This window comes from Periplaneta americana, chromosome 6 (genome assembly GCF_040183065.1).
Source record: "Periplaneta americana isolate PAMFEO1 chromosome 6, P.americana_PAMFEO1_priV1, whole genome shotgun sequence".
NCBI classification, from domain to species: domain Eukaryota; kingdom Metazoa; phylum Arthropoda; class Insecta; order Blattodea; family Blattidae; genus Periplaneta; species Periplaneta americana.
Genome location: NC_091122.1, coordinates 45,151,868 through 45,177,071, shown reverse-complemented (window position 1 = coordinate 45,177,071; position 25,204 = coordinate 45,151,868). Strand labels below are relative to the sequence as shown.

The following is a 25,204-nucleotide window of genomic DNA, read 5'->3' as shown; positions in this document are numbered from 1 at the left end:
TATGGGTCTCTACGACAAAGGAGATTAGGTACGGAAGACAGTCACCAGGACTATTGTCAGTAAATTAATGTGCGATGTTATTTACCTGACAGGAACGTGTTTTCCTGAGAACGCTTTGTAATATTATTATTATTATTTATATTATTATTATTATTATTAGTATTATTATTATTATTATTATTATTATTATCTTCTTTCACTTAGTTTAATCTCTCCCTTTTAGGTGCATTTACACAACCAACGCCACCCGGGCCTTACAGGGCCGCGACCTGTCGGGAGAGGAATTAATCTATGGATGACATACATACTTTTTTGACCACACAAGGATAAGGAGGGCCTCCCCGGAGTGGGGATCAGCTCAATGCCAGGGCCACCTCCGATACAACACAAACATTTAAGACATTACACATCATTCACTCACACATGTGAAAGGATTAAGGGAAGGATCGCCGTCCATGGCCAGACTTTCAAGGGTACAATCCCGGCATTTGCCTGGAAATAACTGAGGAAGCCATGAAAAATCTGTTAGGATTGCCGGCCCCTGGGATCGAACCCCGGACCTCCCGAAAGCGAGGCCAGCCCTCTACCACACCGCTAGCCCGCTCGGTATTATTATTATTATTATTATTATTATTATTATTATTATTATTATTATTATTATTATCATTATCAACATCACCACCAATAAGCCTATATTATCCGAATCCTTTTTTTAAAATTCCTTTAAGAGACAGAATATATAGAATTTTTAAGTAAGACTTCTTTTGATATATGTACAGTCTTATTCCAACCAGCTGACTGAACAATCTGACTTGCATAACTTTCCAACAATCCAGGCCAGATAAGAAAATCTGTTACGTACTAACACCTCAGAGGCATAAAATATGTCAATATCAATTTAATGAAACATCTTCGCGACATTTTAATTGGTCACAGTGTTTTTTACACTCGTCACTATTAAGCTGTTGCTTCTCCTCTGGCTTCCAGGCTGGCTTCGATCTCTCTACACTTCTTTGGCTTACTGTCGTCAAATGAACGTTCACTGCGGGTAGAGCCAAATGTTATGTTGTGTCAACAGCAACCAGTCTTTGCTTAGTTTTACTTTTTCGTACCACTAAAAGGTTGGAGTGCAGTGCATTTTGAGGTTATATTTACCTTCTTAGTATGGATTAAACGAACCTGTTTCACGAAACTCTTTGAACATAATGTTTACAGTACTCTCCTTATTGGATTGAAATTTCTCAGTAGTTTTATACTGCGTCGTAGATTATGGTGTTACAGTATTACAATTTTTATTGAGGTTGTATTCATTTTCGCAGAAATTGCACCAAAATATGTAAAACACGATGGAGCAAGGATTTTTTTATACATTTTCAGCAAGTCATAATAGTAGACACACCTAGCGTTCCTGAGTTGCATCGCCAGGAAGCAGAGAAAGGGATACCTATCTGTTGAATTGGTTACCAGGAGAATACGTAATTTATTTTACGTATTCTAAAACCTAATAATAATAATAATAATAATAATAATAATAATAATAATAATAATAATAATAATGATGATGATGATGATGATAATAATAATAATTTATTATCATTATTATTATTATTATTATTTATTTATTTATTTAATCTGGCAGAGCTAAGGCCAGTAGGCCTTCTCTTCCGCCCAGCCAGACTCTAATTCTAATTGAATATAATTGGTTACATAGTTATTACATTAATATCTAGACCATAAAACAACATGAAAGTAAATAATGAAAGTTGGATAAGTAATGTTAGTGTGACAATAATAAACATTGGTAAGAAATAATAATAATAATAATAATAATAATAATAATAATAATAATAATAATTTATTTATTTATTTATTTCGAATGTTAATGTGCAAAACAACAGCACAAAGCCAATTACAGTTTAGCACAAAATAAAAGCCAAAAAAAAAAAAAAAACTGAACAAATGGTTATGAGAATGAATGACAGAAAATGGCAGTGAGATGAAATACAATCAATATAATGATCAACATTAACCATTCACCAAATGCAACAAAATAAATGGCAATATCTAACAAATAATAAAAGATATTAAATAACAAGTAAGGATATATCATGCATAACTAAAATCAAATCAGATCTTGCAAATTAGCACTTTTAATACACCTGGCTATTGGAGAAAGGGATTTAAATAATTTAGTGAAGAAAATTCTTTGACCACGAAAACCTTTCACGGGAATTCTAAGGTAGGTGTTATGTATAAAAGAATCACAATCAATGACACAATTAAAAGCATTATTAAAGAAAGTGTAATCAATATCCTGACGTCTCGAATACAGACTGGTACAGTTAAAATATTTACTAGATAGTTCATAATTTAATAATAATAATAATAATAATAATAATAATAATAATAATAATAATGAGATAATTTAGATATTTATCTGTGATATATATAACCATTAAACATTGAGAAACCTGAAACAGCTATTATTGTTAACAAGAATTGTTAGAAAAATATTTCGTTAGCCTATTCTTAAATTGGTTTGATGTCTGACAGTCCCTGCCATTACTCGGTAGGGAATTCCAAAGCCGAGGAACAGCCACAGTGAAAGAAGATGAATATGAGGATGTTCGGTGGGAGGGAATGGATAATATTGAGGAGTGTTGTGATCGTGTGTCTAGGTTATGATGGGTGAATAAATTTTGAAAACGAGACGCAAGATAGACAGGAGTGGAGAAATGCAATATGTGAAAGAGAAGGGAAAGATAGTGGATTTTCCTACGATCTTCTAGACGGAGCCAGGACAACATTTCGAGGGATGGTGTTACGTGATCAGCCCAGCGAATATTGCAGACGAAACGGACGCACATATTATGAACACGTTGTAGTCTCTGCGCCGAAGTAACGCTTAGGTCAGTAAGCAGAATATCACAGTAATCGAAGTGGGGCATCACGAGTGTTTGCACTAACAATTTTTTTCATGGAAAAGGGTAAAAAATCTATAATTGAAGACTGTGATCCCAAAACTCGTTTAGTCCATTTGGCCACTTTTATGTTTTATACATATACAAAAAGATGGGCGTACGCAGCTACAATGTGGGACCCATACACGGGGAAGAGAAGACAAGGACGACCAAGGAGCAGATGGGCAGCAGACATACTCGCAGCGAGGGCCGGAAAACAGGGGTCAAGAATAGCAAGAGACAGGAAAAAGTGGAAGGAACTAGAGTAACACTTAAGTGAAGTGAAGATTGTACAATCTAAAGTGTAAACAGCTTGTTAGAGGAAAGTTAGTATCAGTGATACATTATCAGAGTGCCACAAGTCTTACTTGGAATGGCTCACCAAGTAAGTTACATCCAGCCACCCCTTTCTTAGGAGGCCTTTGCCCTACATGGGACATTACCGGGCTATTCATTCATTCATTCATTCATTCATTCATTCATTCATTCATTCATTCATTCATTCATATATACAGGGTGATTCACGAGGATTTACTGCCACTTACGGAGCTTATTTGTATGTATGTATTTATTCACACTGCAAATGGGTAAATACCCGGTGTCAGTGGTACACTCAATAATTACAATAATAATAAAATACAGTCATAATATTAATAATAAAATAATAATAGCCATATATAATAATATTAACAAGGAGCATCCTAAATTAAATTAATCACTAATATAACATAATTAATTAAAGTAAATCTAATTTAAATCTTAACCCTAAGTTAGAACTTAAAACCACGAGTATATATGATATATGTTCAAACGTGCATAAGTACCTTTCAGCACTACACTCATTTCGCTATCAATTCACTCATTGCACTGGAACTGAAACACATTTTACTGACACTATCCTGATTTCACTAACACTTCAGAAACATTTCTGTGTTCAAATACTTTGCACTACCACTGTAAACTATAGAACTTCACTGACACAAACACACTTCACTGTCACAACACATTTCACAGACACAACACACTTCTTCACTGATACAACATTTCAAATAACAGAACATCAATTACATCCTTATTATTCCGTAGAATTGTACTTACTATATTAACCTCAAATCGCTAGCCTAGACCCAATTACAAGCAATTTAGGACGATCACTATAACTCACACCCGTTCACTATAAATCTATTTTTTCTGCCACTGTAACGCTCAGAATTTACTTTTAAGCTCACTGCACTTTCACTACAACATACTGCACACCCAATATAAATCACTGGAGATTCACAAGATATTCTGAGCAAAAAATGTCATATAAACTGTGTCCTAATCTCAATATTTTCAGAGTTACACTAATTTGAAGTTGTTAGTATACCTTTTTCTTTAGTTTAATAGTGTAATATTGCGACAACAATGATGATTGTAACAATAGATGACAGTAACACCTGCAATGTTGACGATGACACTGACAACGATCACGGTGGTACAATTACGGCGATGTTGACGGAATATAATGAGAACGACAAGAAAGAAGACTGAACAAACACCTAATTAAGCAAGTAATTTGGAATCAAGTGGCGCTAAATACAATATGCCTACTGCGTTGTAGGATATAAGTTCTCCAGGTTATTTTTGACACTTCGCCCACAGGTGTGAATGATGGGCATACCACCGTGTGCAAACGCTGTGCTGTCGGCATACAGAACAGCACTGCGAGCAGTGCTCCCACGTCGTTTCATTCTTCAATAATTCGTCACTCGTACTCTGGAACAAGTCACATCAAGGATCCGCACATCGGCATTTCACTGTCATCTTCGGTGGCCGAGTGGTCAAGTAGATATCATTCCAACCGCCGGCGCCGGAGATAGAACAGATAGGGACGATGAAGGCCTTCCTGATCTTTATGACGGCAGGAGTGTGGAAAGTTTCATTTCTAAAGAATTATTAGCGATGATAGAATTCTAGAAAGAGATGGTGACATGTAGAGGAGATAAACACAGCAAGTAAAATTTATCTGGAGCCCTCTCATTTAGGGAAAGGATAGGGAACATTTTCTTTGCAGTCTAACGCGCTATCCATTCGGCTGTGAAGGAGATACGGAATTCATGAGTAGGCCTATAACCGATGTACAGTGAAACATCTCCTTGCGGACATCCTCAAGATACGGACACTCCTCATATACAGACAGATTTTTAAGTCCCAACTGAACTAATATAGAAATAATGATAAATTTAACTGTCGTTTACGGACACACTCAGACACGGACACGGACAGCTGTTTCACAGTCCTGAAGATTGCTTTACCTCCTGACTGCGGACAGAACTTGGATTCCAAGACCTAATGGTTACAAAAATGGAAAATTTAGTTTTGAGAACTGTACAGAAATTCTTCAACATGAAAGAAGACAATAAGGGTGCTATGCATAGACATTTCGCTAGTCCGCGCTACGAGCGTGCTAAACTATCCCCGGGTATCGAGTGATTACTTGTACAGGATTCATATCATATCGCTAACATTGGTTTATGAATACGAAAAACGTTAGTTCGCTGATCATCCACCGGAAGCCCGCGTTAAGAATGTCTATGAATGTGGCCCTATGAGTTTCGTAGGCTACCACTAGCCCAGCCGGCTACCCCTTCTTAGCTGGAAGCGGTGGATAAACAAAATCATAAAATTTAACCTGTCTGATTGGTCCAAGGTTTCCGCGATCGTGAAATTGTATTCGACACATGATGGGGTTAGTAGGATTATTCTCTTCACTTCGATCAGTTGTTCTATTTCAAGAGACATGACACCTGAACGTAAAGGTTAAGTTGAAAACTGTAAATTGCAGTACTACATAACTGTAGACCTAGAATAAAATTACATGACACAGTACTGTATTTTTCTTTTTCTGTCTTATCTACTGTAGTTCAAAGTTGCAAAGAATTTACTGCAGTACAGTATACTGTATTTAGAATTAAACTACAGTAATATATTTAATTTAAAGCGTGAAGGAATACATAATGCATATTATAAATTTACTGTTAGATTGCGGATCTTCCCTCCCAATAGAGGACACCTCCCAGATGCGGACACATTGTTACGTCCTTTCGATGTCCGTAAATGAGAAATTTCGCTGCAGTTGGTTGATATATACACCATACGAATATTATCTCTAATATATGTTTTTCAGTCAATAAGCATTTACACATAAATGTAGCCCTTCGACATTCTGAATCTTGTTAGAATTAATTTTAAATTGTATTATTGTTGAATTTATTCCGATGTTCCGTTTGGCACTCAATTAAGAGAAGCACGCTTGGCCATTTTATGTTCCCGTAGAGTTGTCTGTAAGCCTACATACATATTTAACTTCAAAACTAGTAATGAAATAGTCTACCCTAGAAAGAAGTCAATTATTAGTGTGGTATATCGATCAGGTTCACATGCATATGGTATCAATAATAACACTAGACAACAAAATTTAAACTTTGTTTGTCCTTTAGATGAAACTACTATGTAATTTTAACTAAATAAGAAGTGCTGAGTTCATTTCTGAAAACCAAAATTTTCTAACACATACCATTTTTACTTTCGATGCTGGACCTCGGACTCATTTCACCGGCATTATCACCTTCATCTCATTCAGACGCTAAATAAACTGAGATGTTGATAAAGCGTCGTAAAATAACCTACTTGAAAAAAAAAAACATACCATTTTTATGGTACACACACTTCACTTATTTACACAAATTTGTTATAACTTACTAGCACATAAAGCAACCTTTGTTTGGTCAGAATTAACAAATTAAAATGTCTCTTTTGATCTTTTACGTTTGTAGACAGCTTCTGCAATCTCTCTATGAGTGACCAGCAGTATTCAGCCAGCATACTTGCATTTCTCTTGATGAAATCTCTCCCCGTGTTCATCGCTTACAGCACCAATGTTTTTTGGAAAGAAGTCCAGGTGGCTGTCAAGAAAGTGTACTTTCAGTGATATGTTGTATCCCATAAGGTGAAAGTAATGCAACACTTCAGTAACATTAAATAACTTTTTATTTTGGACAAACAGTACGTGCTGGACAAAAACTAACTGCAGATTCGTTTTTGCGACCACAAAATACATCGAATACACATATTTTTATAAAAAGGACAAATTTCATGTTGTACAGTGTAACAGTAAATAATAATAATACTTACTTACTTACTTACTTACAAATGGCTTTTAAGGAACCCGAAGGTTCATTGCCGCCCTCACATAAGCCCGCCAGCGGTCCCTATCCTGTGCAAGATTAATCCAGTCTCTATCATCATACCCCACCTCCCTCAAATCCATTTTAATATTATCTTCCCATCTACGTCTCGGCCTCCCAAAAAGTCTTTTTCCCTCCGGTCTCCCAACTAACACTCTATATGCATTTATGGATTCGCCCATACGTGCTACATGCCCTGCCCATCTCAAACGTCTGGATTTAATGTTCCTAATTATGTCAGGTGAAGAATACAATGCGTGCAGTTCTGTGTTGTGTAACTTTCTCCATTCTCCTGTAACTTCATCCCGCTTAGCCCCAAATATTTTCCTAAGAACCTTATTCTCAAACACCCTTAACCTATGTTCCTCTCTCAGTGTGAGAGTCCAAGTTTCACAACCATACAGAAGAACCGGTAATATAACTGTTTTATAAATTCTAACTTTCAGATTTTTTGACAGCAGACTGGATGATAAGAGCTTCTCAACCGAATAATAACACGCATTTCCCATATTTATTCTGCGTTTAATTTCCTCCCGAGTGTCATTTATATTTGTTACTGTTGCTCCAAGATATTTGAATAATAATAATAATAATAATAATAATAATAATAATAATAATGCTTTATTTTTTCAGACACAAGGCCGTGAGGCCTTCTCTTCCACTCAACCAGAGGATAAAAAGGAAGTACATGATAATATAATGTTACCGGTAATACAAAAGAAAGTTATAAGTATATCTAAGGCAAAATGGCAACAGAGAAATACGCATAAGCCAGATGATTATCGAACTTTTAGATGATAAGCAGAACCAGACGTCCAGTATGGACAATCTCTGCTCTGGTTAGTAATGCAATTGAATACCAGCTACGTATGGAAATATATTGTAATGATTTCACACTGTGTTCCCCGGTAGAGAGAGATGAAACCATTAGAAGTGACTAAAGTTAAGTCATAGAATATTTTTGTAGGATAAAAATGTTCACTTCGTTATTTATAATAATAATGATAATATAGTAATAATAAAATTCTAATAATAATAACAAAGTATAATAATAATAATAATAATAATAATAATAATAATAATAAAATCGTCTCACCAGTTAAAATTTTAAGTAAACTGAACGATAACATTATTACAAATTACGGGTAATAGATGAGGCCTCAATACAAGACTTGCTTTACATACTTACAAATGGCTTTTAGAGAATCCGGAGGTTCATTGCTACCCTCACATAGCCCGCCATCGGTCCCTATCCTGAGCAAGATTAATCCAGTCTCTATCATCATATCCCATCTCCTTCAAATCCATTTTAATATTAACCTCCCACCTACGTCTCGACCTCCCCAAAGCTGGCCTTCCAACTAACACTCCATAAGCATTTCTGGATTCGCCCGTATGTGCTACATGCCCTGCCGTCTCAAACGTCTGGATTTAATGTTCCTAATTATGTTATGTGAAGAATACAATACGTGCAACCTTACGTTTTTCTCCATTCTCCTGTAACTTCATTCCTCTTAGCCCCAAATATTTTATATATTATTATAATGTACCGAAGTACATATGATATTTCCATGCAGATATTCTGCGTCATCATACGATGAAAGAGTAATGGAACGGAGAAAAATTCTCTCCGGCGCCGGGATTTGAACCCGGGTTTTCAGCTCTACGTGCTGACGCTTTATCCACTAAGCCACACCGGATTCCACCCCGGCGTCGGAAGAATCGTCTCAATATGCTATGCGTAAATCACTTCGTTATTTAAGACGGCGCTTATTCCGTCGGATCCCGGCCAACTAGTCACTCATTACGAGTGCACCTCAGCACATATGTGGACTTCAGTCCTAGGCTCACAGATATCTATGACGTAGTGCAGAGGGCGGCCACTAGAGGGAACCCAAGAGTTGGAACTTAAAACTGAGACGATTCTTCCGACGCCGGGGCGGAATCCGGTGTGGCTTAGTGGATAAAGCTTCAGCACGTAGAGCTGAAAACCCGGGTTCAAATCCCGGCGCCGGAGAGAATTTTTCTCCGTTCCATTACTCTTTCATCCCAAATATTTTCCTAAGCATCTTTTTCTCAATCACCCTTAACCTCTATTCCTCTCTCAAAGTGAGAGTCCAAGTTTCACAATCGGTAATATAACTGTTTTATAAATTCTAACTTTAGCAATTTTAGAAGTGACTGGATGACAAAAGCTTCTTAACCGAATAATAACAGGTATTTCCCATATTTATTCTGTGTTTAATTTCCTCTCGAGTGTCATTTATATTTGTTAGTGTTGCTCCAAAATACTTGAATTTTTCTACCTCTTCAGAGGATTACTTTGTATATTTTCATTTCGTACAATGTTCTGGTCACGAAACATAATCGTATACTTTGTCTTTTCGGGATTTACTTCCAAGTCTATCTCGTAAACTTGCTCCAAGTAAAATTCCCGTGTTTTCCCTAATAGTTTGTGGATTTTCTCCTGACATATTCACGTCATCTGCATAAACAAGGAGCTGATGTAACCCGTTCTATTCCAAACCCTGTCTGTTTTCCTGGACTTTCCTAATGGCATATTCTAGAGTAAAGTTATGATAACGTAGTGCATCTCCTTGCTTTAGCCCGCAGTGAATTGGAAAAGCATCAGACAGAAACTAGCCTGCTGTACGTTTCACTGGGACACATTTTAATTAATCAATACAAGACTAAACTTTAATTTTGAATTAAAAACTTTGAATTAAAATTCATGAGCGTTCTTTATTAAACAGCCTACGTGTATTGATAGTTAGACTCTTGAATGTTACTGTCGTCAGAATTAGAAAAAGAGAAAGTTTTTCCAGTTCCTTTCCTAGAGAAGTTGAAGTTCAATCGAGCGCAGTGTGAGTAATGTTATTTTCAAAGGAAGAAAACGAAAACGTGAGGATGAAAGCCTTCGAGACAATGAATTTTTTTCGTGCGAACTGTAAAGAAAGTAATACAATATGCTTAGAGTTTCGTAGAATATTAATGGCATATAAACCTCTTAACTCTACGTAGGAGTAGACATTATAAAATCGTGCACTAAAATATTTAAAGTAGATGTGCAAAGAATTCTTTTAAAAGGACAAATAAATGGAAATGTTGAGGAACTTTGTCATATGAAGAGAAAGCAATGTTTTCCACTCAAAATAGAAACTATATACAAGAAACCCTGTTATCAAGCAACAGAAATATTCATACGTAAAATGAAGTCCTTTTGAAGTAATTTACGGGTGCAGAAATTGTATAGCCCTGTTCTAAATTCCTCGAATGGAAAAATTAACGAGTCGCGAAGTAAAGAAATGTGCTTCCCAACTCTACGTGCACAAATATAAATATTGTCTTGTTTTCTTGACCAACTCTGTGACTACGACCATTTCAGCCTTTCTCGTGATTCGTCCACTGATATAAATTCCACCTCTCAATTGTTGTAATGAGTGAAATATCCTGAAATAAAGACGTAATTATAAAAGAAGGCAAACGTGGTCTATTTATATATAAAAAGAATTTTTTCTCGAGCAAAATGTTGGCTTAAATTTCTGTCGGTGCACGTGAACGAAAGACTGTTAATGACAGTAATGTATAACTAAATTAATAATCACAAAATATAATATTAAAAGTAAAATCAATCAAAACCTCGATATTAAAATACGTAAAGCTAATTAAACAACTCTCTCAAAACATTGTAAATAGTCAAAAGTTAAGAAAACAAGACAATTAGATACAAATTAAATAAAAATACAAAATTAAAGTAAAATAATTAGCTAATTATTTCTCGAAGACATTACGGCTAAGGATGGAATTAATTAATGAAACTTTGTAACGGTACAAATTAATAATACAAAATAATATTGGACGTTAATATTGTACCTATTAACATTCAAAGAATATTAAGAATCCGTAAGATACAATTTAACATGGCAAATTATAGGAAATACCTACAGATTCATGTAATTGTAATCAATGAAATATTTAGAGATCTAATAATTAAAATGTAATAATTATACAGGGTGGCCCACTTAACTCTTTCACCTCCGATAGCGTGTGAAATATTTCAGATATGCGGAAACCGACAATTACAAGTTAAATTACATTGAAGGGGACATTTAATACAAGTAATGTATTTTTGTACATGAAATACTTTTCAAGATATTATATAGTCAAATTTCTTTTTTTTTTATGGGAACCAACTATATTTTGTATTGCAAATGTTGCGTTAGCTCTGTCTAATACAGGCTTGGAGAACTGGGCGACAATTGTGGCGTTACGTCACTCACCCCTTCCTTCCATCCCCGCGTCATTGACTTGGTAGGGGAGGGGATTTGTATTCAGTGTCTGTCTTATGTGATTGCGTACGGGCCACAGATACGTCATTCAACGCCAGTGGACTGTGGACGGGGAACCAACGCTTTCCCTATGCTTTCCACCCCTCTCTCGCCAGTTCTGTACCCCTGGTCTAATAACAAATGACTGCTGTACTTTAATGACTGCTTGAATGTCACCGGTAAGAGTAAACATTAACAATGTTTGACCAAGAATCGAACAGAGGGAGGACAATTCTGGTGCGTCAATACTTTTATGTCTTATTTCACCATGTGTAACATTTCCATAGTATTAACACAGTCTAGTATATATAGTCACGAAGCTTGAATTGTGAGGGTGCTAGGAACAATAGATGTGCCGGTACTATTTCGCATTGTCTGTAATGAGGCGATATTAGCGATCCTAGTGGTTAGCAACTATCTATGGATGCATACTTACTACGTATTGAGCTTCGTGACTGTATATACTAGACTGTGGTGTTAAAGTGTACAGTGCATTGTGATTGTGATTTAATTGGCTCACAACTCAAACCAGAATTGTCCTCCCTCTGTTCGATCGTTTGTCAGACATTGCTTATGTTTATTCTTATCGATGACATTCATATCTTGAAAAGCATTTCATGTACAAAAAAATACATTACGTGTATCAGATATTCCCTTTAATGTAATTTAACTTGTAATTGTCAGTTTCTGTATATATGAAATATTTCACACGTTATCAGAGGTGAAAGAGTTAAGTGGGCCACTCTGTATATAGCTGAAATAAAATCTGATGAATAAGTTACTAGTATATAATTTCTAATTGGTATTAGAGGAATAAAATTCACTCCGGCGCCGGGGATCTAACCAGGCCCTTAGTTCTACGTACCAAGCGCTCTAACCACTGAGCTACGCCGAAGTTCAAGTCACAGCACCGCATCTAATCCCTCTCCTCCAATGTTTTTCGTTTTGTAGCCTTACTCCATGTTCGACATATACAAATGTTGACATATTATATTAAATCAACTGTCATTAGCTGTACAAGGAGCGCTGAGTGACTTGGTGGCCGGGATTCCACAGTATATGCACTGTTGGGCGAAGAATCTACGTGAAGATTAATTTTTGGTCCTACAGAATTTATCTGTTACGGTAACATTTGATGTAATTTCTAGGTTTTAAAATGTAAATGCCTAAAAGTTATTCCACGAATTTTCTTTCAAAATTTGTTTGTGCAGCCACGTAGGCATCTTAAAATTCGTTGAGTTATCTGTAAAAAAGAACGATGTAACACCACAATTCATGTGCTAAGCGGGAGCTAATGTTTTGGTAGCATCATGATATCATGATGGTCATTGTCCGCAAGCGCTCCTTCATCTCCAAACTGCTTTTTTCTACTCTATGTCTTCTGTGCTCGTTAGACCTGAACGATAATATAGTATTATGAATCTCTTGACAATCACAGCGGTAGTGATCTTATTCGTGACAAATGATCACATGTTTACACTACGTCAGATGGAAATTTAGTCAGTGGCGTGCTTAACCCTTAACACGTTTTATGCTATTGCGTGGAATTTTGAACTCATAGACCTTAAGTTCCTGATCTCAAAATATTAGTCTGTGTTCCCTTCCCAATCTCTCCCATTTTTTTCAGTTGAAATGTAGGACCAAAATAATTGAAAATTGTATCAGATCCGTGCAATTGCACCAAAAGTGGCAACACTGATGTAGCGCAACAGGAGTTTATACGTTAATTTCTTATAATCTATGTCAGAGACAGGCAAAATGTCTATCAGGCTTGCCCATGACTGTTTAGGTCTGTGAGCGGGCTTACGCTTCATATCGTTCGCTCGCCTGCAACCTTCCCTCACTAGCAGGCAGGCAGTGTGATTGTACGTGACTCCCAAACAGTCCTAAGAGTGACCCGAAAGACTGTTGAGTTCCGCCGACCTGCGCCACACTGTGCTGCTTTCAGATGCATGATAAATATGAACCAAGTCATTCAAACCTGACAAGGAGCCTACAGATATAGACAAACTACTGAAAACTTAATTTGTTGTCTTCTGAAACGTACCGTTAATAAAGACAAAGAAAACTATTTCTCGTCAACATAATATCCATTAAATTCCAACAGTTATTATAAATTACTTGCACTTTCCTTTTCATCGTAGTAATATAAATTTAATGCAAACCATTCAAACTTTCAGCTTCATAAATGAAAAGAAATCTGTCCCTCAGAAGTTAAATAGCAAATCAATATTCTGAAGAACGAAAAACTTTTATACATTTTACAGGTATTCATGAGGCTTTTAATTGTTGATAAGAAAAAAGTTAAAATGAAATATTTTTCTATAATAGTTGTTGATATTCATAATAATTGCTACCAGTATCTTTTCAATATATTTCCTTCTCTTCTCTTCTCTTCTCTTCTCTTCTCTTCTCTTCTCTTCTCTTCTCTTCTCTTCTCTTCTCTTCTCTTCTCTTCTCTTCTCTTCTCTTCTCTTCTCTTCTCTTCTCTTCTCTTCTCTTCTCTTCTCTTCTCTTCTCTTCTCTTCCCTTCCCTTCTCAACTAATCACAAGTTACGAAATGTTACTATTTTGTTGAGTCAGATACACTTTGCAGGAATATGAAATGTATAATATTGTCTTATTATTTTATGAATTCTGTAGCGCAATAAATCGTAAAACTGTGTTTCTTTAATGAAGAAATATCTGCCGTGTTGGACCATAAGATAAATATTTTTTGAAGTGACTAAATAGCCAACGAACTTAGGTTTCAAACTAGTACTGTTTCATCTTAACCAGCGCAGACTGGCTTCCGTGAATGCAAGTCACTCTGCCTTATAATACGAGCAAACAGGCAGGCTTTCTTGGGTCCCGCCTGGACTGAACCTATAAAACCCGGGCTCAATGGGTTCAGTCTTAGAAGTTAACTTGCTTTGTACCGTCATCGGAACCCAAGCGTGACGGCAAGCAGGTACGGGCGTGAGTCTTGTCTGACTTGCCGGTCTCTAATCTGTGTCAGTGCGTAATTGAAGCGAACTGTTTCGCAGGCTACTTGGAGCAGGGCTTGCTGGAGCGGAACGCGCAGAAGCTCAGGAAGCATTACCTGCAGTCCAGGAAGTGGCGCTCGGACCTGCTGAGCCTGCTGCCCACGGACCTGGCGTACCTGTGGTGGCCCCCCTCGTCCTGCCAGGTGCGTGTGCCCTGCCCCGTCATCGTGAGAATCAACCGCCTTCTCCGCTTCCCTCGTATGAGCGAGTTCTTCGACCGCACCGAGACTCGAACCGGATATCCTAATGTCTTTCGCATCTGTAAGGTAAGTCACTGATTGCATCCACTTATACATAATTCATTTCTGAAATCTGGCATTAGAGACGGCAATACATGGAGTCAAAACAAGTACAATTTTTTTCTAAATGAACAGAAGTTGAATATTAATTCATTTTAAATTGTGAATATTCAAATTTCAATTCTTTCAATAAATTATCGTATTATTTACTTCAAAACTCATTTTGCTTTGATAAAATTCATTTATTTATTTTATAAAGTACAGTTTAAATATTCAAAACTCTGTAAATAGGCAGTAAATACTGTAATGAGCATTGCCTTTTACTTTTTTGGTGAAAAATACAGAGTGATTTATATAGAACTGACACATTTCTTTCATTAATTGTTTCAAAAGGAATGGTGCTAGCAACAACTTATTATACCTAAAATGTAGAGGAATGTTTGGGAGATTATTTACCTCTATAGCAAATGTTGAAAATGTCCTCCATCCTGCATAAGGCACAACTCAACACGTCGTTCCATGTTACTGGCCACTCGTTTTGTTAGCTTGAATCTCCTGTGTGATGTTGTGCTTCAGATCGTCAATGTCTGGGGACGTGTGGCGTAAACCCTGTCTTTTAAGTAACCCCATAGAAAGAAGTCCGGCGTTGTCAAATCCGGAGATCTTGGTGGCCACAGGTTCCTGGAAATTATTCGGTCGTCACATAACCGGATAAATGGAACCATGCTTCATCTGTGAACCATGTGATGGACAATATGGCAGGATTTTGCACAATGAACGTCTGAAACCAACGACAGTAATTCAATCTTTTATCCTTATCTGGTTCCTGTAGCTGATGAACAACCGTAACCCTATATGGCTTTAGGCTCTCTGACACATTGAGTAGGTGTACCCTGTCTCCTGTGACAAACGTCTTAATGATTTTTTGGGTGACTGCTCCAGTCGTGCTCTTACGTCAACAACAACCGTGGGAAGCCTAGATGAACGATGCTTGCCCTTTTCACTCACCAGAGATCCAGTTGTTTCCAATTTGTTTACCAGTCCCAGTATTGTGTTTCTATTGGGAGGATTGCGAACACCAAATTCTCTCTGGTATGCCCTTTGAGTAGCTGTGGCCACCGAGATCTCCGGATTTGACAACGCCGGATTTCTTTCTATGGGGTTACTTAAAAGACAGGGTGTACGCCACACGTCCCCAGACATTGGACGATCTGAAGCACAACATCACACAGGAGATTCAAGCTAACAAAACGAGTGGCCAGTAACATGGAACGACGTGTTGAGTTGTGCCTTATGCAGGATAGAGGACATTTTCAACATTTGCTATAGAGGTAAATAATCTCCCAAAATTCCTCTACATTTTAGGTGTAATAAGTTGTCGCTAGCACAATTCGTTTTGAAACAATTAATGAAAGAAATGTGTCAGTTCTATATAAATCACTCTGTATATTCTAAATCAACAGAAGTTGAATATTAACTCATTTTAGATTGTGAATATTCAAATTTCAATTATTTCAATAAATTATCATATTATTTACTTCAAAACTCATTTTGCTTTGATAAAATATATTTATTTCTTTTATAAAGTACAGTTTAAATATTCATAAGTCTATAAATAGGCGGTAGATACTGTAATGGATATTGACTCCTACTTTTTTGGTGAAAAATATATTCTAAATGAAGAGAAGTTGAATATTAACTAATTTTAGATTGTGAATATTCAAATTTCAATTCTTTCAATAAATTATCATATTATTTACTTCAAAACTCATTTTGCTGTGATAAAATATATTTATTTATTTTATGAAGTACAGTTTAAATAATAAAAACTCTATAAATAGGCGGTAAATACTGTAATGGGCATTGACTTTTACTTTTTTGGTGAAAAATATATTCTGAAAAAAGGTAGGCCTATGTAGAAACTAGGTTCGTTTTATTTATTGTAAGAATAATTTTCTGATATACATAAGATGGCTTTAAATAAATATTTTGTTCATTATTAAATACATATGACAGTATATTTTGTACGTGAGTAGCATTCTCATTGCTCAGTGCCTCTACCGCCCTATATGAATAAGCAGATATCCGCGTCACCGTATTTGGTGTGTGAAACAAGTAATGGGAACGTCAAGTACAAGTGTTTTACCTTTGCCGCAGTCAGTCTGACAACTGCGTTTGGCAAATGGCTGATGTGACTGTATATGAAGCTGCACTAGTAACATGCTCACAAACTGTGCATTATACTCACGCCAAAAACGCTGGAGCCAACTGTAACATACGAAACGGAGTAGGGAGACGAGTCAGAGCCTTTCTTTGCAAACGAAGCTAATATGATCCATGTGCATCTAACTTGTAGTCAAAGTAATCAAACGCAGGACTCTACTGATGAAGCTGGATATCCGTATAACATATTGATTCGGCTTAGCATTATGCAGAAAGTTTTCTTGCTTCAAAATGCTAAGAGACGGCGACTTGAACAGTGCAAAACCTTTTGCATATGTTTTGGCTGCTGCTTTGATTTTATGTGAACTGAAATAAAGTGTCAGTCGTTACTTCCGCTCCCAGAGACATAAAAGGCAAGGGAACTTGTTGAAGTGACGAATATACTCTTGTGTGGTAGTTTTGGCCAGAAGGGGAGGGTTTGACTCTTTATGATGTAAGGAATATAATCATAGAAGTTCCTTAGTTTTCCGCATTGGGACTGGAGAGTTGATAGCTGTGTTCCGATGGAAATGATGAAAAAACAACTATTATAGGTGTTGCCAATCTGAAACTATGAACATATATTGGGAATACCCATTACTTACAGGATTTTCCAGTTTTATAACTTAATATTGAACTAAAAAAATCGTATGTTATAGTCGATTTAAAAAGTTTCAGTTGGAGACAAAGTAGCCGTATTAGCTACATTTGTTCAGTTTCTCAATAATTAAACGCTGGCATTCCCATTACGTTTGAATATAATAAACACACAAGCCATTGTTTTGATCAGATCGGGTAGCAGAGGGAATGTGCTGTGCATGGTTTTCAGTTTAATCTTCAACCACAGTCTAGTATATACAGCCACGAAGCTTGAGTTGTGAGGATGCTAGGAACAATAGACTGTGCCGGTACTATTTCGCATTGTCTGTAATGACGCGATATTAGCAATCCTAGTGGTTAGCAACTATATCTATGGATATCTATGGATGCATATTTACTACGTATTGAGCTTCGTGACTGTATATACTATACTTTGACCAAAACTACTTCCGACTTGACAGTTTACAGAGAAGGGGGAGCAGAGTTGTCATGTTTCCCATCTTTCGTATAAGCCTAGATCATATATACCCAGATTGCTCGGCGTTATAGGTTTTGACGGTAATAACTTTTGTCAGGTTTACTATGCTGCCATCTAGCTGTTACATAAGGAGTCGTGTTATAACTCCCATTTGAATTGGATTAGCGACTGTACTGCCATCTCGTGTTCGTTTACTGCGGACGGGTGGCGATCCTGGCGGTTGTTCTCTTCAATGTGCAACCGATTTTAACATAGGAATGAGCAATCTATATGTGATCTGGGGTATAAGCGAGCGCGCTGCCGATAGAGTGCAGTAATGAACGGCTGACACGAACACATACATTTCTAACCAATTTGTTGAACACTAGGCATTAAAATTTGTGTACATTATTACTTTTATTAGTCTATTATTATTATTATTATTATTATTATTATTATTATTATTATTATTATTATTATTATTATTATTACTACTACTACTACTACTACTACTACTACTATGTAATACCGTTAGAAAAACGTCGAAAGGACTGTAGACTGTGAAAACAGGTTCAAATTTAATACGAAGACTCTACTTTTATGAGTGTCGGTATTAATCAATGTAATGTTGTTAGAAATGCATTGAAAAAATTCTAAACTGTAAAAATATTTATGATTAAAAATCTGCATAGCCTATTTCTTTTCCAATACCGATAACAGTGCTCTTATTATTTTAACACAAGCAGCAGTTCTCATTACGACTTGCGCGAAAGGTAAAAGAGGCCCGCCATTATCTTTTTCCCTCTCAAAATACTCTCTTACATAACACACCATCTCTCGCGCTCGACTTTTTAACGAGGCACCTTGTACAATATTCTTTGTTCTCTGTCTGCCTGTCCTTCCGATACTGCACAAGTCACCTGTTTAGAAACTCTCGCAGAAACTAGAAAACGCACACTAGCCACACACTCCACCAATGACAACGAAGATAATACGTATAACAAAATTGAAACAGAATAATTATCGATACCGGTACACTAAACCAATGATACAACTAAATATTTTTAATTCACAAAAAGCACGCACTAACCAGCCAACTCAAAGTCATTCCGGGCACTGTATTCACCATTAGGCCGTGGTATTCACGTGCAAATTGTAAACATAGACACGGCAACACCGTCCTGTTACCATGGTTACGCCTCTCTCGTGATTCGTTGATTTGAATGGTTGCCATGGTAACATACTAAAGGCGCCATTTGTCAGGTCGGAAGTTGTTTTGGACAGACCATAGACTGTGGTTCAACCATCACTTTCATATGCATATGTTAAAGCAAAAACCATATGTGGTATGTATATTGTGGTTAAACTTCATTTAAACTAATAAATCATTACGCGGTTCTTTGTGGTGTAACATGAAAAATACTAATACAGTAATAATAATAATAATAATAATAATAATAATAATAATAATAATAGGGGAGAGTCGGGTAGTACCGGACATCGGGTAATATCGGACAGTGCGTTTCTTTCATCTACCACCAAATGGTAGTACCTGAATGACATGGTTACGTTTCTATATGCGACATCACAGAAAAGTAACCATGTCAATCAGGTACTATCATCGTGTGGTAGATGAAAGAAACTCACTGTCCGATATTACCCGATGTCCGATACTACCCGATTTTCCCCTAAAATAATAATAATAATAATAATAATAATAATAATAATAATAATAATAATAATAATAATAATAATAATAATTTTTTATTATTATTGTTTCGGTGTTGGACCCAGGACTCATTTCACCGGCATTAACACCTTCATTTCATTCAGACGCTAAATAACCTAGATGTTGATACAGCGTCGTAAAATAAACCAATAAAATAAATAAAAAATTGTTATTATTATTATTATTATTATTATTATTATTATTATTATTATTATTATTATTATTATTATTATTATTATTATTATTATTATTATTTGTATAATGGATACCTAAAAAACATAACGATCAAGCTATTTGGGATGAGATGTTCCGATTTTTGCCACCATTGGCTTTAACATTCACTTATAAATAATTTTATGCTCGACCATGCCGAAACGTAGTAATTATACACCTGGTAGCAGACTTTTAATGCATGTCATTAAAGTACACCTACTCATTAAAGGTCAGATCTTTCAGCCAATGACGACTCAGGTTACAACTGTTCAGCCAATGACAGGTCAGCTTTCTACCGTTATAAAACCTCAAGTATCGATTATTCTCGGATATGCAATCGAAAGAGAATTAGCGAAAAGTCACGGAGGCTGGAAATCTAATACTGTCGCAGAAGGTTATGTTCTGTTACTATAATAATTAGCGTTAATTGTAAATAATATCCAAATAAATTCAATTTGTCATCTCGTTTTTCAATGTCGAATTCAATAATCAAGGTTATAATATTATAATATTATCAAGTTTAACGGGACTACGTCAAGGTCAATGACATTATTGTTCCTCGGAAAAAATCAATACTTTCGCGTCTGCGCACATCTCACAATTCACGACCTAGAACAAGGTCACTTCCGATCTTGTCAGTTACAAATAAAATGTATACGTCTGAATACCGGTAATTTCAAGTTAGAAATGTGGTCGAGCAAAAAAAGGTCGTATGAAACTCTGCTATAATGGTAATTAAGAAGCTCGTATGAAAATTATGAAACTCGCTTGCGCTCGTTTCATAAATATCCATACTCGATTCTTAATTACTATCATTATAGGCTCGTTGTATAATGTACTATCATGCTCGACCATGCCGAAATGTAGTAATTATACACCTGGTTACAGACCTTTAATGCATGTCATTAAAGTACACCTACTCATTAAAGGTGAGGTCTTTCAGCCAATGACGACTCAGGTTACGACTGTTCAGCCAATGACAGGTCAGATTTCTACCGTTATAAAACCGCAAGTATCGATTATTCTCGGATATGCAATCGAAAGAGAATTAGCAAAAAGTCACGGAGGCTGGAAATCCAATACTATCGCAGAAGGTATGTTCTGTTACTATAATGATTAGCGTTAATTGTAAATAATATTCAAATAAATTCAATTTGTCATCTCGTTTTTCAATGTCTAATTTAATTTCAATGTTATTTCTGTAGGTTCTTATGGCTTAGCAAGGTCAATGTGAAGATCTGTTCCTCGGAAAAAATCAATACTTTCGCGTCTGCGCACATCTCACAACATACGGGACATTGGCCAAGGTCAGATACAAAGAAAATTAATAATATCGAGTTAGAAATATGGTCGAGCATAAAAAGTCATATGAAACTCGCCTATAATGGTAATTAAGAAGCTCGTATGAAAATTATGAAACTCGCTTGCGCTCGTTTCATAAATATCCATACTCGCTTCTTAATTACCTTCATTATAGGCTCGTTGCATAATGTACTATTAATAGTTTCTCGAACGTATACATTGAACTGGAGGTCTTTCTGCTAAGGCATTCGAAAAGTAATGGCAACATAGTTACTATTTCACACTAAATTTATTTAGATTACTTTTGATATTACATGTTTCAAATATAGTCTCCTGCCATGTCAACAATACGTTGCCAAATTCTTGGAAGACGGTGGACTCCAGCTGTATCAGCATTTCTGGATATCTCTCTCACTGATCAATCTAAAGCTCTTCGGATGCCAACTCTTGATTGAAAGCGAATGCCTCGCTTCCACCCAACTTGCTATAGTTCAGTATGGGAGGACTTCTCTCCCACAGGCTTCTTGTGATGCTCTAAAAAACATTGAGTTGCATGTTTTTTTTTTTCTCTTGCAACTTGGATTCTTATGAAGCACCTTTGTTCGTACCTTTAGGGTTGTATTGTTTACTACAATCAGAAACAGTCACTGTATTTACAAAATATAGCTACTTCGAGACTTTCAAATTGCGAATTTATTGAATAATCGCTGGTCTATTACGTAGTATAAGATTTCAACGATCACAGCTAGGAACACTGATTTACAGCATTGTTCCAATACTTATCAAATGCCCTAGTACAGAGCAAATGCCCTAGTACAGAGTTTCTCAAAGTGTGTTCCCCGGAACCCCGAGATTCCGTAAGCAACTCTTAGGGGTTCCGCTAATTCCTGATGTGAAATTATTTACTTTTTAATCTCTAGAATAAAATGTTATAAAAACGTGAAAAAGAGTAAGAATAGACCTATAACCGTTTTTCAGCCATTCTATTGGCAAATATCAAGACAACAATGAGTACCGTTTACGGCAATCCGATCACCAATGTACATTGTTGAAATAATAAGAGGTGCGCTTGAAGTTATTTAAGTGTCTACAGCTAACACATTTTTCCAACAATAATGCACAAGTGTAATTGTATATGGAATTAATTGAACATTCTGTGAAGGATATTTCGCAGAGTTGTTTTGAGTCCTCATTCCTGAATTAAAATTTAGAAGTACAGTATGTAACACAGTTTGTCTTATGTCTACTACACAATAAGAATATATAAATTTAAATGTACAATTTTTCATTATTTATAAAATCCATACATAACTTTTTAAATTTAATACTATAACTATTAGAAATGACAAACAAAAATTATGGTTTATTTAACGACGCTCGCAACTGCAGAGGTTATATCAGCGTCGCCGGTGTGCCGGAATTTTGTCCCGCGGGAGTTATTTTACATACCAGTAAATCTACTGACGTGAGCCTGTCGCGTTTAAACACACTTAAATGCCGTCGAGTCGCCCTCGGTAGCGCATTTGGTATAACGCTGCCCTTCTATGCTCGAGGTTGCGGGTTCGATCCCGGCTGAGGTCGATGGCATTTAAGTGTGTTTAAATGTGACAGGGTCGTGTCAGTAGATTTACTGGCATGCTAAAAGAACTCCTGCGGGACAAACATTCCGGCACATCGGCGACGCTGATATAACCTTTACAGTTGCGAGCGTCGTTAAATAAACCATGTTTTTTTAATTTTTTTTTAAATGCCACCGACCTCGGCCGGGATCTAACACGCAATCTCGAGCATAGAAAGTCAGCGCTATACCAATTACGCCACCGACGGCGACGAAATGACAAGATTGGGATGTTTAAATATAAATTTTTTATATATTCTTGGGCCTTAATTACTACTATGATTAAATATTGTAGCAGTGTTGCATTTCGGTTCACACAATCTTAAAGAATTCATACCTTTTGTTTCATAACTATGAGAATACAATTCAAAATAATTATTTCGATTTTTATGTATGAATTGTATTAATACAATATAATACATTTGTCTTATTTCAAGAACATTGAAGTCTAAGAACAATTTTTGAAATGTAAAATCAAATAATTTATGAACACATATTTAAATTATTTTCTTCTATAATAAATAGAATGAATTAAAATTGGTTTTAAATAAGCTACCCCATCCTGTAATTTCATACATAATTATACCAATTGAAATAAAGTTAAGTATATTATGCGTAAAAAACTTATTGACAAGTAATTCCTCAATAAAACAAAATAATATATTATTTTACCTAATACGTAATTTACGTAAATAACCTAGTAGTTGATACAGCGTCGTTAAATAACCAAGTAAGAAAACCGGCGCTTATTCGTATTGCAGTTCGCAGTTCGTTGCTCTAACATTCTACCAACTGAGGTACAACGGCTTTTAAACAAAAGAAGAGATTCTAGAAATTTCGAAATATGAAAGGAATGTTCTTGTTATTACCTCTTTGTCTTTCTTTCTCAGTCTTTCAGAAATTACACGATATCATGGAATTAAACAGTACGTACGTTGAAATAAACCGATAAGGTTAATTAATTGTTTCATGTTAATATTACGTACATTTTCTTAAAAATATCTTAAGCACCTATAGCCATGCAGAGAGGATAGCCTTGCCATTGATAAGGTCTGTTTGAATTAATTGTAAATGTACAAAATTCTACGGATAAATTTACAAACGAGACACAACTGTTAAAAAAAATTACCACACTTTAAAATCTGGCTGGGTTCGCACAGACCAAATCCGGGCGGCGCAATTGCACTCTGGATGCGCTTATTGATATGGACGAGGTGGTATTGTTCCCCTGTTATCTGGTCGTCCCACCAGACCGCAGCACGATACAGTAGCTTCCGGTGACTGCGGTTGAACCGGGTGTATGTGGAATGTATGCGGACGCCATCATTTCAATATTCTGTCCTCGTACTTTTAAACAGAACCCACCAAAACGTACCTGTGTGCACCTAGAATAATTTATAATCAATGGAGCCTTGTGTACATTCAGTATCGTAATGGAAGGAAATCAAAATATGTAATGTTCTTGGAATCAGGGTGCGAATTAAGATTTCTGGTCGGGGGGGGGGGTGGGAAAGAATCCTAGATAGAGAATACCATACATAAAGTTATTATTATTATTATTATTATTATTATTATTATTATTATTATTATTATTATTATTATTATTATTATTATTATTATTATTATTATTATTATTATCCTCATTCGATACGGCTCAACGCTTCGTCGCACTGAGTTGCTTGTCTTGTATCTTGATCATAATAATACTTACTTACTGGCTTTTAAGGAACCCGGAGATTCATTGCCGCCCTCACATAAGCCCGCCATCGGTCCCTATCCTCAGCAAGATTACTCCAGTCTCTATCATCATATCCCACCTCCCTCAAATCCATTATAATATTATCTTCCCATCTACGTCTCGGCCTCCCCAAAGGTCTTTTTCTCTCCGGCCTCCCAACTAACACTCTATATGCATTTCTGGATTCGTCCATACGTGCTCCATTCCCTGTCCATCTCAAACGTCTGGATTTAATGTTCCTAATGATGTCAGGTGAAGAATACAATGCGTGCAGTTCTCTGTTGTGTAACTTTCTCCATTCTCCTGTAACTTCATCCCGCTTAGCCACAAATATTTTCCTAAGAACCTTATTCTCAAACACCCTTAACCTATGTTCCTCTCTCAAAGTGAGAGTCCAAGTTTCACAACCATAAAGAACAACCGGTAATATAACTGATTTATAAATTCTAACTGTAAGATTTTTTACAACAGACTGGATGATAAAAGCTTCTCAACCGAATAATAACAGGCATTTCCCATATTTATTCCGTGTTTAATTTCCTCCCGAGTATCATTTATATTTG

General features: G+C 36.1%; 1 protein-coding gene across 4 annotated transcripts in view; it reads left to right on the top strand.

Moving 5' to 3' along the window:
• Nucleotides 1-25,204, top strand: part of CngA (Cyclic nucleotide-gated ion channel subunit A) — a 1,115,443-nt gene that overhangs the window by 1,046,598 nt on the left and 43,641 nt on the right. For all 4 annotated transcript variants that reach the window (XM_069828038.1, XM_069828039.1, XM_069828040.1 and 1 more), the window contains one exon: nucleotides 14,544-14,809. In XM_069828038.1, the coding sequence (XP_069684139.1) occupies nucleotides 14,544-14,809 (266 nt within the window). The remainder of the gene's footprint in view (nucleotides 1-14,543; nucleotides 14,810-25,204) is intronic.